Below are 17,492 nucleotides of genomic sequence, written 5' to 3' on the forward strand. Positions count from 1 at the left end.
CTGTTACTTCCAACTTTCTTTAGATCCATCTCAGATGGAAGAGGCCATCAGGGATTTAAACTCCATGCTCTCAAATGAGAATGTTCGGCTGCAGGAGATTAGTAACTTGTTGCAAGAGAAACAGCAGAATATGTCCCAAGAGGTCAGTGGGTCTTTTGTTTTTTTTAGCTGCATATATCAGATTGAAATTACCACTCAATTGATATTGTAGTAGCTCATAGACTTACTTTGGTTAGATACACCTTATATTATCTACCACCCAATTGCTTTTACCATATTGTTCTATTTAAATGACTCCAAGCCCACAATTCTTTTCTGGGTGAAAATGAGTAATCATATAATTAAATGACCCTTTTATCTTAATTTTAATCTTAATCCAAACTTGTCACTACTCCAATGAGTACTTTGTGTCAATACTAAATTTAAAGTTTAAAGGGATACTGTCATGGGAACAGTGTTTTTTTCAAAAATCATCAGTGTTATTGTTAATCATTAGTTAATAGACTTCTGAACTGAAATCTGTTTTCAAAAGAGCAACCTGATTTTTTAAATTTAATTTTGAAGTCTGACATTGCTGTACTGCAAGTTGGAGTGATATCACCCCCCCCCCCAGCAGCCTAACAACAGAACGAAGGGAAGGTAACCTGATAACAGCTCCATGCTAGATGTAAGACATGGGTGCCCAAAAGGTAGATCTGGGTGTACCAGTAGTGGTGATCAATAGATCTCATACTGTCACACTGTCAACAAACAGCTTCTCTAAATCACCCTCCTGTTTCCTGCTTTTAATTTAGATATTTGTTATGTTAAGGTTACATAAGAAATAGGTGTTTGTTAAATATAGCAATAAACATTTTCCCATTAATCGGTATTTAAGTAATATTTTCCATGGAACAGAATGCTAACAATGCTTTTATGGATGTAGATCATAATGAGACAACATCCCTAAACGTAGACCTCGCGTTGTAAAGAGACAAAACTGTTAAAGGACCAGTAACACCATTTTTTATTTTTAGAAAAAAAAAATGCATATACATTACTTACCTCCAATATGCTGATCTTTCCTGCTGTTTGGGTAAGACATCAGAAAAAACTAAAACCGGCAGGGTCCCACGACGTCCACAGGGTCTCCGCCATCTTCTTGCTTGTTCTCCTTCTTCTTCCTTACGTGCTCGCACCCGACTTCCTGGTTTGTGATGTCACTTCCGGTTTTGTGACACTTTAGCCCCCAGTGTTGTACTCCACACAGCCCTCATTGGTTTCCTCTCTTTCCCCCAGCATTTCTATCTTCTCTTGCTGTTCTGTTCGATTCCCGGCTTCCCCCTACATTTCTCTCTCTCCCCGCTACTTTACCCAGCGGTTCGTTTAGATTGCCTGCCTCCCCCTGCATTTCTCTCTCTCACTGTTCGTTTACCCAGCCGTTCCGTTAGATTCCCTGCATCCCCCTGCATTTCTCTCTCTCACCGCTCATTTACCCAGCCGCTCGTTTAGATTGCCTGCCTCCCCCTGCAATTCTCTCTCTCCCTGCTCGTTTACCTAGCCGTTCCTTTAGATTGCCTGCCTCCCCCTTGGAGCCTCAGCCTTTCTCTCCAGCTGGAGTTTCACTCATCACTGCCTGATGCTGTGCCTCTCGCTCTGGCTCCCACTACGTTACTCACTGGCTGTATTTTAACTTCCGGTTACTTACTTTCGGTTCTGTGCGGCGGAACAGCGTCGGGGACACAAAGTGGTCGCCTTTTCGCCGTTTTCCATGGCAATGGAGAATAGGTATTCTGACAACTTTTTTAGAAAAATGCTAGGTATATTATATTAATGTAGTAGGGCATGGCCATTATTTTTAACATATAGAATGGATTTCTTAAATAAAATTTTTTGATGTTACTGGTCCTTTAAGTAGGTTTAAGTTTGCATTTGACTGATTTCAGTGCCATATAAAAACATACAGCACTAAAATCCTAAGGCAAAGAACAATGATTGTGGAGAGATAATTAAGATAATTGTCTAAGGAGTCACATTTAATTTTTTTTTCTCCAAAAAAAAAAAAAAAATATATATATATATATATATATATATATATATATATACTTATACCATGCCTGTATAAAAAAATATATATATATATATATATATATATATATATATATATATATATATATATACACACACACAGATTTTACTCCTTATGTATGTGTTTTGTTTTTTCCCTAAGTTTCTTCAGATGCAGTCACGATTAGAGAGTGCTGAATCTCGAGTTTTAGTTCTAGATGGTCACATTGAAGATCTGCAGTGGGATATTGATAAGATTCGGAAAAGGGAACAGCGTTTAAACAGACATTTATCTGAAGTTCTTGAGAGGGTAAGAGAGAGAACCTAAAAAGTATAACTTGCTTTTATGAAAGCTTTTAAACTTATTTGATTTGCTGATTGACAGGTAAACTCAAAAGGCTATAAAGTTTATGGAGCAGGAAGCAGTCTCTATGGGGGAACAATCACTATAAACTCACGCAAGGTATGTTGCACTGCATTTGTCTGCCTTTTTTTCTGCACTTTTGTTCCAAACTGGTGTTTTATCTGTTTTCTTTTTGTGTGCCTCTTCCTGAAGTGCTGTGTAGATCTGCATATACTGCAATTCTATCACAAGTTTATATATTCTTTTCTATCTGTCCCAGTTTGAAGAAATGACCTCTGAAGTTGATTTAAATAAAGAGCTGGCTGTAAATAGACTGCAAGAGCTTGAAAAACTGAGGCAGGATTTACAAGAAGTCACTTCAGAAAACCAGGAACTACAGGTAACTACATTTTTCCTATCTCATTCCTATTTTGATGTTTGACTCTTGTCTACACTGTCAAGTTGCAATCATTACTTCCTATTTGGAGGCATATGTGCTATTATGTTATCAATAGACACTATCAAAAGCTAAAATCGCTATGGGATGCAAAAATGTTACATCCCCCAGTGATTATAATCTCTTACCTGTACCCACGGGAGTGTGGCACAAAGAATCAAGTATATATATCTTGCAAATTCTGGCCAATAAAGTGTGAGATTGACCGTGACAGATTTTTGAACAAAGCTAACAATGCGTGGTGCACTTGTAACACTGCTTTAACAAAGATGAAATAATTGTAAATGTTTTAATAAGTTAGTAAAGCCTTGAAATACAAAGTTCTCTACAAACGCTTAACGCTACAAACTGCGTATCTTGACAGCGCTATATAAATAAATGATGATGATGATGAAATTAATAATTAAATACATCCTTGGGTTAACATAAGAAAGTCTCTAATTACAATCCATTACAATTTTTTTTACCATTTTTTGAAAAAATGCTATTAATCTAGTCCCTAGATTTTCAGACTCCTTACATAGACAGAATTAATCCAGCCGCTCTGTTTTGTGTTAAAAGTCATGTAAACCCCCCCTCCAAAAAAAAAAAAAAATAAAATCAATGAACAACCTCTCTGAAATCTTAGCCCAGATTACTAAACACACCCACTCCAGTCTAGCCACCAACGAAGAGATGGTATTGCTGGTTCCCATGTCCCAGTATCAAATTTTTTCTTGATATGAGTCATAATGAAGATCAATTGAAATGTATGGTTCTAGAAGGAATTCTACCACTCAAATAGAGGAGGTATGGAGGACAGGATACATAAACTTTAGTCATTAGCACTATATAGAGATTGATTTGTATCTTTTTTTTTTATCATTACTTATTTATTGTAAAATATTTATTGCCAGATTTTAGTAATGTTCTTACAATAAAAATAATGCACTGACCCAGGGAAAAAAGTAGCAACACCACCATGCCATTTTACTTACCTTTGCCAAGTGTGGTTAGTAAGATAGTGATTTATACACACAGTACAGAAAAATCAGAAAATGTTGCACATGAGTCTGTCTACCAAGAAATCCTTGCAATAGGTAATTAAATTGTGTAGCTTTGTGCTACTTTTTTTGTAAGCATGTGCTATATGCTATAATGCTATAGGAAAATGGTTGTCCTTATCCTCATTTGTCCATGTGGATTTAATTTCTGATGTCATGTCATTGGTTTTTGTTGCAGGCTGAGTTAGCCAGTGCAGTTGAAGAGAATGTGCGGTTGTCTCCGGAGTATCGTTGCATGCAGTCTCAATTCTCTGTATTGTACAATGAGTCATTACAGCTAAAGACTCAGCTTGATGAGGCTCGTTCTCTTCTACATGGAACACGGTCCAATCATCAGCGCCAGCTAGAGCTTATTGAGGTCAACTTTTTAAACTTAACATTACTTTCAGTATATGCATTGTCACTTAGTACATAGATGTTTGTTTGAAAAAAGACACAAGTCCATCAAGTTTGAACTCTATTTTAACCTGCCTAACTGCTAGTTGATCCAGAGGAAGGCAAAAAAAACCCATCTGAAGCCTCTCCAATTTGTTCAGAGGGGGAAAAATTCCTTCCTGACTCCAAAATGACAATTGGACTAGTCCCTGGATCAACTTGCATTATGAGCTATCTTCCATAACCCTGTATTCCCTCACTTGCTAAAAAGCCATCCAACCCCTTTTTAAAGCTATCTAATGTATCAGCCTGTATGACTGATTCAGGGAGAGAATTCCACATCTTCACAGCTCTCACTGTAAAAAAACCCCTTCCAAATATTTAGATGGAACCGCTTTTCTTCTAATCAGAATGTCTGACCTTGTGTCAGCTGGAAAAACCTACTGGTAAATAAAGCATTAAAGAGATTATTATATGATCCCCTTTTATATTTATACATAGTTACCATATCGCCCCTTAAAGGGGACATTTTGCATAACCTTCATATTCAGATATGTGATTAATCTTTCCTCAAACAATGTAATGACGCAGAAAAAAAAAGTTTTGATTGCATTTTACCTGCTAAAAGTGTCATTACATCAGAGCTGTAATAAGACCCTTTCAGGTCAGAAGCTAGGCTGAAATGAGAGATGGGCGTGTCTGTTCATTCTCTTACAGGAAATGGTCACAGCACTGACTGACAGGCTGAGCTCTGTTGTAGCTTGGAAAACCCCTCCCATCTCCATGCCTGTGTGTCTGTTCCCAGAATGCACATAGCTATCCTATGCTGCTGCCTGATATTTCAGAAATTTCATAAAAAGCGTTATGTTTAGCATAGCTTTGCAGTTTGGTAGTTTGCAGTAGAAATAAAATATAAGGTTTTCACGGGTCTCCATGGCACATACTGGGTGCTTATATTGTAGTAGCCAGAGTCATTACATATGCACACATACACACTCACACATAACCATTCACACATACACAAACACATACACACTCACACACACTTGCACATTCACAAACATACACACTAATAAGTGCTTCTGCTCCCTACTTGCAGTTGTCATTCTGGCTCAAGTACTTCTGTGGATGGGCAAAGACCCATGGAGGGTTGCACCAATTATTAGCTTAATGTGAGTTCATTGTGCATGCAGTGTTTCAGCCCGTAAACCCGCTCAACCAGTGCCCAACCCTGGGATCACTGGCTTTTGGGTCAATTGACCCATCACTAGTGAAGTGGATTCAGGTCAGGTTTGGGGGTCAGTGGATGGGCAGTACATTGTGGATCAAAACTCCCAACACATTGCTAAAACAGTGCTGTGTTGCGACTATGTTCCAATGACCATAGTGTGTACTGTGCTGTTAGATCCGCATCTCAGCTAAGCCAAATAGAGGAGTCCGGCATTGCATTTTGCCTGTGGGGCCCCGGGGCCCTTCAGGACTCACACGCAGCACACCGTGGAGCTGGCCGTGGCCATGGAGAACCAGGTCCCCTTTAACTTGCTACTCACTTCTGACACCTCTGCTAGGTTGCGGGCCCCATCCGGTAGGTCTGCCAATGCCTAAAGTGCCAGCCAACCTCTACAGAAGATATGCGAGCGCCAACGCTTTACTACCAATGAGCGTTAATATTTTAGCATAACTGGCAGAAGTTAGGTCTGTGGCATTACTTTCCAGAGCGGGGGAGAGAAGTTCCCTCTGCAGCACAAGGGAAAAATTATGGCCTGTGTTAAGTGGTGAGAGCCAAAGATCAGCACAGGCAGAGGGCAGCCAGTGCTTCCATAAGTTATGCAGAAACCCTTGTGCTAAATGTACTGCAGGGCAGTTCTCAGAACCAGGCTGGTTCAACAGCCAAACCACCCCTCCTATTATCTGGGCAGTGCAGCCTTCCCAGTCTCTGGCCTCTCTGCAGGGATACCTGCCATTGCGTACTAATTGGGCAAAGCCCTAGCTAACATTGGCCACAAACAGGGTGGTAAGTGCCAACAGGCAGAGGAGGCAAAAGGGTGACAATGCCAGCCCTTCTAACTATGAGGAGTCATCTCCTGAACACTCCTCATCTCATTCAGAGGCTGACGTTTATTCTTCTGGTGGCTCATCCGCAGATGAAGATGAGCATCAGGAGACGGTCAGATAACCTACACGATGTTGAAAGCATCATTAAAGGGGTACTACAAGAACAAAAAACTACAGTTTACCTTTGTTTCCCAGAACAGGAACAATTACCCAGTTTAATTCAGCACGAATGACACTCGTCTGAGCGCAAATTCATGCTACTATGAAATTCACCAAATCAATACCCCCTTTTTTTCTAGGAATTGGCCCAATCCCTCGGCAGTAGATGTGCCGGTGGACGGTTCAGTCAGACAAGTGCTCGATCCCAAGGGTCTCAACAAGATCAATAGATCAGTGTGGTTCAAAATGGAGGCATTGCGCTTAGTGATTCGAGGGATGGAGCAGGGACAGCTAATGATGCCCGTGGACATCAAGGACTCATACCTCCATGCCCCAATATGGCCCCCTCCTCGCAATTAACTTTAATTTTGCCTTCCCGAACAGGCACTATTAAATGTGCCACTCCCACTGGACTAGCGTCCACTCCCAGGGTACTCACCAAGTTAATAGAGGTGACAGCAGCCACACTGAGACTGAGGGTATCTCTGTGATATCTTACATGGACAACCTCCTCTTCAAGGCTGGATCTGAAGGGAGAGCCAAAGAGACTTGAAAAGGGCAATTTTACTTCTTCAGGACTTCTATCACAGTATGATATTCCTAGGATTAAATTTCGACACAACAGCTCAGACTGCAAGCCTGCCCTGGGGCAAACAGAGCAGAATCAAAGATCAAGTCAGCTCCTTATTCAACAGCACAAGACGACGATACACAGGGCAATGCAAGTGCAGGAAACAATAGTTTCTGCCATAGAGGCAGTTCCATTTGCACAGAGACATTCCCATCCACTTCAAGCCAGCATTCTAGCAACATAGAAAAGGGGATCGCTGTCTTGACCCCTAACCTTACCTCAACCAACAAAGGCAGCTGGTGTCTGGACCAGACCTTTCCCAACAGGGACCGATAGTACATCACAATCCCAGACTACTTGTTTTGATGGGATGGCTGTTAAGGCATCCATCTGGCAGAGTCGAGGACTAACGGAAGAGGTAATTGCCACTATGTGGAAAGCTTGTAAGCCTTCAGCATCGAAATCATATCGGTAGGTGTGGTATTCGTATTTCAAAGGGTGTAACGAATCTGATTTCCCTTCCCTGAACCAGACATTCCACGGATACAGTCATTTCTATAACAAGGACTACAGTTGGGACTTACTCTTAGCTCTCTCAAACTTCAAGTATCGGCCCTGTCACTCTTTTTCAGTCTCAATTAGCGAATGAGGACGTAATACGCTCATCTTACAAGGAGTTGCCCACATTGCTCCTCCATTCCACCATCCAGTAGCTGGGTTGGACCTCAACTTACCAATTGAACGGCTGAATTCGGTTGTTGCTACATGCATATCATGGAAGGTGGCGTTCCTCATGGCAATATCTTCCACCAGGAGAGAGGCTGAACCTTGTGCTCTGTCAGGGGATCCTTCGTACCTTATCCTCCATAAGGACAAAGCTGTACTGCGCACAATTCTGAGTTTTCTTTCCAGGGTGGTATTCACAGCCCACGCAAACCAAGAAATCATTGTTCCTTCCCTATGTCAGGGATCTTAAAATGACAAGGAACGCCAACCACACAAACTGTATGTACTCGGGTCTCTACGATGGTACATAGGACGATCAAAATCCTTCCGAACATCACAGTCTCGGTTATTCCTCCATCTGGCCCTCGCAGGGGTCAGACAGCCTCAAAAGCGTCCATATCTAGATGGATTAAATAGTCAATCAAACCCCGGTGCAAAGAAAGGAGCACCACCTGAAGGAATCAAAGCCCACTTCACCAGGAACTTCCTGGGCATGGTGTAACTTAGCTTCCTTGAAACATATCTGCAAAGAGGCTACCTGGTCGTCTGTTCATTCATTTACAAATCGACAGGGTTGACACATTTCCTCCGCCAAGGCCCCCCTCGTGCAGAAGGTGTTGCAATCCGTACTTAAATACAAATACAAACAATCTACTAAGCTTGCTCGCACCGTGCTGTAGTTGGGGACTGCTTTAAGTCCCCATTGTTCCCTGTGTCCCCCCTAAAATGACAGAGAAAACAAGATTTTTGATACTCACTGTTAAATCTTTTTCTCTGCAGTCACACAGGGGACACAGGGCTTCCCGCCCTTAGGCAAGCTGCTGTTTAGTTGCTTATTATATAATCCTCAGGTTAACGATTCTACCTGTTCCGGTTCAAGTTCAAGTTTCCGTTCACAGCTTTGGAACAAACTGAATAGGAATATATAGTGTGTGTGGGTAAGCCTGATGGCCATGCCCACTTAAATTAATATTCAAGTGTCCTTCCTCCGGAGGATGGAGCTTAATCCCATCGTTCCCTTAATTAATAAAGGGATATCATTTCTAAAGTGCTGTGCATAATATATAAATTAATTACAGTTCCCAATTCATTCCATAAGTTAATTAGAATAGGACACCATTATATTACGTAAATTGAGTGATCATTAAATTAATTAGAAATTGATTAATATAAAGTGCTAGTGCGGTGATAGAATTAATAAGATTCCTCAGAAAAATTAAAAAATGTGATGACATGATTAATCTGGATTCCAAAATTAAAAATTTTGAATTGGTTAAAAAAGGCCATATGCTCAAGGTTCAGAAAAAGTGTAGAAAATGGAAAAATGGAGAATAATGGAGTTGTCCCAAAAGCTGCTGCCTATTATTTTCTAAATCCCTGGGACACCACAAAGATGGAGGCAGACAGGGTAACCGTGACTGTGTTCTCGATTTTTATACTAACTCTAAGTTTTAAGTTTAAGCTTTGGTCCAGTTATAGATACAAACAGGTGGCAATATGGCGCTGCTTGCTCCGTTCTTCCCTTCCTTTACTTCAATCTATTTTTCATTCTAAGGGGCCGTTGGTTTGTGTTTTTTTAGGGTTAAGTTAGCTCTTTCAAACTTAAAACTTAGGGCTAGTGTAAAAAGCGAGACCACAGTCACGGTTCTGTGCAGCTATGTGGATTGCAGCTCAATAAATAACATATAAGATGTGTTCATTATATATGTGTCTTAAAACCAAATTCCTATCTAATTTCCATGCTGTAGGACTGCCTAGTAATTAGTTTGCATTGCAATGCCAAACATATATCTGCAAAATGTGCAGTATGCATCAGAGCTGATTTCTTCAATTAGCACTGTAGAATGGGGATAAAATAGTTCTTTAAACAGTTAAGATGGAAGCTCTCTTGTTTTATCAAACTTGCAATCCAGAATGATATAGTATCTGGTATATGTATTAGATTTACTTCTGGTAATAGCTGCACATTCTTTGCCATTTTGATTTATTGTCCCAGTCTAATTGTACCTTCTTCCTGAGGTTGGGCAGACTGAACACTGTTTTTGTAACTTTACTACTGGTTGTATTTTGTGTTTTGTTAATTGTAGAATTTCAAAAATGTGTTTTCCCATTCGTTTACTAGTTTCTCATATGCAAATTGTTCTTTAAAGGAACAGTAACACCAAAACATTAAAAACATTTTAAAAGTGACCATATAATGTAGTATTTCCCTCCACTGGTAAAACAGGTGTGTTATGCTTCAGAAACACAACTATAGTTTATATAAACAACTACTGTGTAGCCATGGGACAGTCATTCAAGCACAGGATACACAGTAGATAACAGATAACAGATTCTAAAGAATCCCATTGTCTACTACATGGCTTATCTGTTGTGTATTCTGTGCTTTTTCTCCATTTTCAGCCTTGAATAGCTGCTCCCATGGCTACACAGCAGCTTGTTTATATAAGATATAGTCGAGTTTCTGGAACAAACACACCAGTTTTACTAGTGCAGCACAAAATTACATTATATTTGAAATACTTTAAAAGACTTGTTTTTGGTGTTATGGTTCCTTTAACCCTTTGAAGGAGAAGGAAAGGGTGAGTTTACTTGGGGGTGAAAAAAGTTAGGCACCCCCAATTGATTGTATATACTTACATGAAACCGGGGCCGGTGCTCCAATCAGCAGAAAACTGAACTGGTCCGGGGGTTCTTCCAGCGAGCACCACGGAGCGGTTGCTTCCGTCTTCTTTCTTCACGTGGGGGCGCATGCACAGTAATTTGCTATTTCATTCTACTGTGCATGCTTCTGCCCCGGGAAATTTGAAGAGAGAAGAAGAAGGAAGCCGAATGCTCCTTGGTGCTTGTTGGATTAACCCCCGGACCAGTGCAGTTTTCTGCTGATAGGAGCACCGGCCTGGGGTTTCAGTTAAGTATATACAATTACTTTGGGTGCCTTCTCCTTTAAGTACCAGACAATTTTGCATTTAATTTGCAGTTCCAGCAGTTTTTTTTAGCACGTCTTTCTACTCCAAACTGCAAAGCTGTTTTTCCCTAGTCACCTATGGTAAGCATTCACCAATGGGTTAATTTTCCCTGCAGTCCAGGGACAGAACCTCCCCCTAATAGTTCAAAAGTTCTGCTTCCTCCCTTAACCCTTAGTCATTTTTGTCCTGTCCAGGACAGGGAGAGGATAGCTGGTTTAATAAGAAACAAAGCTACCAATAGGATGGAAAGGGCCTAGAAGCTCCCCTTTGGGGGTCAGCTGGGGCTCAAACTTACATGTCCAGGACTCTCCTCCCGCTTGCGGGTCAGGGGGTTTGCAGAGGAGTGTGGCACTTGGAATGATGCTTGGAGCATAGAGAGCTGTTCCTCCCCTTTAGCGGGTTAGGTGAGAGCTAGAAGATTGAAGAGAGGTGCGCCAGGAGGACAAGTTGGCTGGGTGTGTCGTTTGTGCACACTCTGTGGGAATGAAGACGTGGAGGGGAAGTACGCCATCCATGGAAGTTCCCAGGCAGCCATCATGGTTGATGGCAAGTAGTGCTTGAAGCGTAGAGGACTGCTGGAAGCGGGGATTGGCAGGCATATTATAAGCTGGGCAGTTGGTGGAGGAGAATTAATTCAACTATCCAGAGGGCTGCCTCCTCTATTTAAGCAGTATGCACTTCCTGTTGGTGGCATTTGCCACTCATTGAAGCTAAGTATTCAGAGCACCGGTTACAGGTATGTGTTGCATCAAGATCAACGGAAGTTTCCTTTTTGTACATTCCAAGGAGAGGAAGTTGATTAATTTTTCTCTGCTCTCAATTAGTTCACCAATGGAACCTGGTATGACAGGGAAAGCCTCTCACGCTAAAGGGAAAAGGTAAAGTATGATGAGAGAGAAAATATTGCAAGGACAGGAGGCTCAACTAGTAACGTTGTTGTTGTTGTCCTGCAGCAGATGCGAAAAAGGATGTCTCTGGAAAAATCAACAGCTTCGGGGAAAAACAACAGGAACCTGGAACTTCTTTATCACAGGAGAATTGTTTGCGGAGTCCTTAGCCTCGGTAATAAAACAGGCAGTCATACAAGGATTTCAAGAGGTATCAAGCTCTAAGAAAAGGCCAAGACATTATCATGGAAGACAAATAGTCTTTTTCGGATGTGTCAGAGGGAGATTTGTCAACTGATTCAAATGTCCTGTCTCCGGCAGGGTCAGAGGAAGGAGAAATTTAGTCAGAAGAGTTCACATTTGATCTGGCAGTTATTGACCCATTGATAAAGGCAGTTAGGCAGACTCTGACTTACCCTATAGAATATGGCTGAAGTCTTGGGCAACTGATACGCCATCAAAAGCTAACCTGTGTCAGTTACCTTTCGAAGGAGATATGTTGTTTGGAGAAAAGATTAATGCTATCATAAAGAAAGTATCGGGAGGAAAAAGTGTGTTCCTGCCTCAAGAAAACCAAGCCAAGAAAGCCAGCTATGAGTCCCGCTACAACAAAGGTACAAGCCTGGTAGGGAGTACTCCAGGCAGTCTTCCTGGAGATCAGGTAGTTCAAGTGCTCAGGGGTATTCAAAGAGACCCGGGTTTTTTTTCCTCCACTCCATCTACTTCCAGTCAGCAATGAGAGTGGCAGGGCCCAGAACATGGTGGGTGGCCACAACCATCCAGGATGCATGGGTACAGAAGGTGGTAGAGTCAGGTTTTTTCCTGGAATTCGAGTCCGTACCCAAAAGAAATTTTTTTTCATAGTCTGTCGTCCGGGGGACGGAGTCGAACAAGAAGATAGCTCAAGAATACTTAGATCAGTTGTTCCAAGTTAAGAGCAATAGAAGCAGTCATTCCTCAGGAAAGACGCACAAGTTTTTATCCAAGACTTTTTCTGGTAAAAAAAGCGACTGGAGCATTAAGGCCAGTGCTAGACATGAGGAAGCAAAACCTATTTCTGCAAGCAAGAAAGTTCAAATTGGAATCGTTATCCATTATGCAAGCAGTCTCAGTGGGAGATTGGCTGACAAGCATAGACCTAAAGTACACAGAAAGTATCTAAGGTTTTTGATAGACAACATACATGTGTTCAAATGCCTGCCCTTTGGTCTAGCCCAGTCCCCAAGACACAAAAGTATTAGTTACTTATTAGCAGAATTGGGGAAAGAAGGGTTAGCAGTGTATCATTATCTGGACGTTATCCTGGTGGTGGCAAATTCAAAGGCAGAAGCCGAAGTTCATATGACTAGGATAAAAAAGTTTTTGCTAACCCATGGATGTGTAGTGAACCAAGAAAAGAGCAATTTGGTTCCCACTGAGACCTTCAATATTTGGGAGCTGTCTTCCAAACAGATCGGAATTCGGTCCGAAGATGATCGAGCTAGTAAAATATTTCGAAATGCAGAAAACAGTCTCTGTGCATCAGTGCCTGAAAGTACTGCGATCCATGTCGGCAAGAATTCAGATAGTGAGGTGTGCATTGTGGCACTTAAGGCCCTTGCAGCTGGTGGTACAACCAAGAAAATTTGGCAATAGGAATACCTCTGCAAGAACCAGATTGGGTGGTGGTGACCACCGATGCCTCAAGTGTGGGATGGGGAGCCCACAAAGGCACATGGAGAGGAGAAAACTTGTCGTTAAATATGTTGGAACTAAGAGCAACAAGGAAATATCTTGTTTTGTTTTCCCACCTGTTAAAAGGCAAGCAGGTAAAGATTATGATAGACAACACAACGGCAGTCGCCTATGTAGTAAAGTAAGGAGGCACCAGGAGTGTAGCTCTGCTAGAAGAAGTAAAGCCACTATTTCAGTTGGCAGAAAGTTGGCTGGAAGGTTTGACCGCTATCCATCTCCCAGGAAAATAGAATTGGAAAGCAGACTTCCTCAGCCAGTAAGTGTTAGATCCGGGGGAGTGGAGTTTGCACGACGACATTTTCAGAAAAATTGTGATAAAGTGGAGTCAACCAGAACAGAAAATGTCTTTTTGTTTCTTTCAAGGTTCCCCTGCAAGGATGCATGGGCAATAGATGGCCTAAGACAGAATTTGTCGGAAGGCTTAATTTATATCTTTCTTCGGTTTCCTTTAATTTGGAGAGTGTTGAAGAAGATAAAAAGAGAAAGAGCGGAAGCCATCGCAGTAATTCCCTTCTGGACCAGGAGGCCATCGTTTCCTCTTCTCCAGAGATTGGCCTTAGAGAAGCCTAGGAGGATTCAGAATTTTCCAAGCTGGTTGTTGCAGGGATACATACAGATCCAGGGGCACAGTCGTCTGTCTTTGATGGCTTGGCGGTTGAGAGGGAGAGACTGAAATGTTTCTCGCTGAAGGGGGAAGTCATAGACTCACTTCTGAAATCAAGGAAAAATAGTACTTACCAGCAATATTATAAAGTGTGGGGAAAGTTTGTGGAGTTTGTCACTGAAAACAAGGAGGACCCCTTGTCTCAATCTCCCACAGCAGTGGTAGAATTTTTGTTTTCGGGGTTTGAGAAAAAATTACATTATAGTACACTGAAGCGCCAAGTCTCTGCAATTTCAGCTCTAACTGGGAAAGCTTGGGCAGATTAACCATTGGTGAAAAGGGTCTTTAATGCCCTGATGAGAGTTAAACCAATAAAGAGAGGTTGTCTTCCACTTGGTATTAAAGGTCCTGACTGAGTCTCCATTTGAGCCATTAGAAGAGTCATCAGTGTGGACATTGAAAGTCTTACTTTTGGTGGCAGTAACTTCAGTCTGTAAAGTGGGAGAGATAGCAGCTTTTGCGGCATCAGAACCACATACAGTGATTTTGGAAGACAGAGTGGTGTTGAAACACGCATTTGGGTTCCTGCCGAAAGTAATCTCAAAGTTCCATATGAATTTTGAAGTTATCTTGCCTTCCTTTTTCCCTGTTCCTACATTCGCTTAAGAAGCAGTGTGGCACACTCTCTAGACTTAGAGAGAGCCATTAAAATTTACTTGGAAAGAACAAAGACTTGGAGAAAGTCTGAGCAATTGTTCATAGTTCCCAATGGATTCAGGAAAGGGCAAGCTCCAATGAAGAGAACTATTAGCTCCTGGATTGTGGCAGCTATTGCAAAAGCATACAATGTGGCAGGAAGGAATATCCCAAAAGGGCTGAACGCTCATTCTACCAGGGCATTGGCAAGTTCCTGGGCGGCATAAGCAAGCATTATAAATTGGATGTTTTGTCCTCCCAAGAGGCAAATTTGAGGAAAGTGTTGCAGTCTGTAGTTTTTTCTGCTGATTAAAAAGTTCTGTTAAATGCATATGGTTTCCCGCCCTCTATTTTAGGCTTGGGGATTTCCCATTGGTGAATGCTGACCATGGGTGACTAGGGTAAAACAGGTAATTGTTTATACATACTGTAATTTCTGTTTTCTGGTCACTTCCATGGCAGCATTCACCAGGGAGTTTCCCACCCTAGAATGGGACAGCTAAGGGTTAAGTGAGGAAGCAGAACTATTAGGGGGAGGTCCTGTCCACTGGCCTGCAGGGGGGAATTAACCCATTGGTGAATGCTGCCATGGAAGTGACGGTATGTATAAACAATTTCCTGTTTTCTTTTTTGACACTATGACTGCTGTAAAATAGGATCCTAAACATTTGTGTCATAAGACTCCCAAATCGATAATATTAAATACCATTTTCATGTCGAACAAACAAGTAACACTACAAAATCAAAGCAATAAATTTTTCTTCTGCATAGTGAGATCTGTGATTAAATAATTTCAAATTAGTCACACAGTTAAGTGTTTTTTTAGAGCAAGAAAAGGCCACATGATTTAAAAAATGTAATTTATTTTAAAAGTGTTTGTCTGTGTGGTTTGCAAGTGACTTCTGTGTGCAAACCCCCTCCAACCTTAAAAAAAAAATTGTATTTAAGTGTATTTGTGTAAATAACACTAACCTGAGTGCAGGCATGCAGTTGATCTGAAGTTGTTGGAGGATGCAAAGTAAAGCCATGATGACGCTACTCTCCCACGTAGGTTGGGGGCAGGAAGAAGATACCCGCAAACACATGATTTTCACATGTCTGCTGTTGTCTAAGGCCCATGGGGGAATTGCATCCCAGGAGCCACTCATTGCCCTCCCTGCTCTTTTGATGCATCTGGTAAAAAATCATTTTGATGCACATCAAAACAAAGAAAGAGGGAGCGTTAATCATTTATTTACTTATTTCTGTAGCGTGATGAAATATCCCTCCAGAAAAAAGTACGCACTGAAGTTATCCAGTTGGAGGACACCCTTGCTCAGGTGCGCAAAGAATATGAAATGCTGAGGATAGAATTTGAGCAGACCCTGGCAGCGAATGAGCAAGCAGGTATGTGCAATATTAGAGAGGGCTCTTTATTATTATTTTGTCAAAGTATTAATAGTTTGCTTTATTTGCTTCAGGGCCAATTAACCGAGAAATGAGACATTTAATCAGTAGTCTGCAGAATCATAATCATCAACTTAAAGGAGAGGTGTTACGGTATAAGAGACGTCTGAGAGAGATCCAAGGGGATATAAGCAAAGTAAGTGAGTGTACACCAGGGTATCATATGGGAAAGAGAGATTTATAACACATTAATTGTTTCTTCTAGATGCGTTCTCGCAGTAGCAGTAGTCTTTTCCTTCTGCCATCGCAGTCCAGCACTGAGGAGACTCGTGAAGAGACAGCTGAAATCAAGACTGAACCTGAAGATACATTCGCAAATGCTCCTGCTCCTCCTCAGCCAGAGATTGTTCCAAAGAGGGAGGAGGAGGAGGTACAGCCACCACTGCAACAACCACAACGGGATAGAAGAGAGAGGGAAAGGGAACGTGAAAGAGACCGTGGAAGAGAAAAAGAGAGAGGTGATTCTTCAAAGGAGAAACCAAAGCATGAGGCAGACACCAAGCGCAAGGACGCAGATACAGTCAAACAGATGAAGGCAGACCTAAAGTAAGTGTGAAGAGTTTTGTATTAATTAACGGACACCTCAAATACAAGTGCAAGAGCCCTTGCCTTCAATGTCTGACTGTGCTCTGTACTTTTGTTAGGATTATAAAAAACATTTGGCATGAGTTCTTAGTAGGTGAAGCGCAGCCTTGTCCTTAACCCCTGCCATAGGGCAGGCAGTAAGTACAGGGCCCTGTTGCGGACTGTGCCTACTAACATTCTCTGATTTGAGCATCTACATGTCTTGATACATGAACCGTTTTAGTGCTAGTCAAGTTTCACACTCCATTTGTGTTCTGTACCAGATGTTTTTCTCAAAGTCAGCTTGGGGGACACAGGGACAATGGGGTATAGCTAGTACCATTAGGAGGCAGGACACAACTACAAAAAAGACAACTGGCTCCTCCCCCACTGGCTATACCCCCAGCAGGCTGGAGAAGAGCTCCGTTTTAGTTGTGTCCTCAGGAGGTTAGGACAGAAGAATTTTTTATTTTATACTTATTGTCTAGTCAGCCTTGCTGACACCAGGGGGTTGCTTGAACCTTTACACTGTGTAAAGTACCTCATTGGCGCCTTCCAACGTGGGATCTGTCTCTGGGGTCACAGGTGTTTTACACAGACCACTCAGCCAATTCCTCTCCTTCCTTCACAGGAGGAGACCAGGCTGGCCGGCAGACAGAACTGGGAGAGCGGTCTACAGGACAGGTAAGTCCCAGTGGGCTCCCTCTCCCCCTTCCCGTCTCCCTCCCCTAACTATGGAGGGCAGATTGGACCCCCTTCACCCCCTAACAACCTCATTGAAGAGGTATGGGGAGGGGTTTTTTCCTACGCCGTGTCT

The 17,492-nt window shown here is 41.9% G+C and overlaps 1 protein-coding gene across 1 annotated transcript in view; it reads left to right on the forward strand.

Moving 5' to 3' along the window:
• The window catches only part of rnf20.L (ring finger protein 20 L homeolog), a 55,432-nt gene that overhangs the window by 15,596 nt on the left and 22,344 nt on the right, over positions 1-17,492 (forward strand). The window contains exons 6-13 of the mRNA NM_001112861.2: positions 24-142; positions 2,210-2,356; positions 2,432-2,509; positions 2,670-2,789; positions 4,068-4,247; positions 15,916-16,051; positions 16,126-16,247; positions 16,317-16,657. Coding sequence (NP_001106332.1) covers positions 24-142; positions 2,210-2,356; positions 2,432-2,509; positions 2,670-2,789; positions 4,068-4,247; positions 15,916-16,051; positions 16,126-16,247; positions 16,317-16,657 — 1,243 coding nt within the window. The remainder of the gene's footprint in view (positions 1-23; positions 143-2,209; positions 2,357-2,431; positions 2,510-2,669; positions 2,790-4,067; positions 4,248-15,915; positions 16,052-16,125; positions 16,248-16,316; positions 16,658-17,492) is intronic.

Source organism: Xenopus laevis, chromosome 7L (assembly GCF_017654675.1).
Source record: "Xenopus laevis strain J_2021 chromosome 7L, Xenopus_laevis_v10.1, whole genome shotgun sequence".
Taxonomy (NCBI): Eukaryota; Metazoa; Chordata; class Amphibia; order Anura; family Pipidae; genus Xenopus; species Xenopus laevis.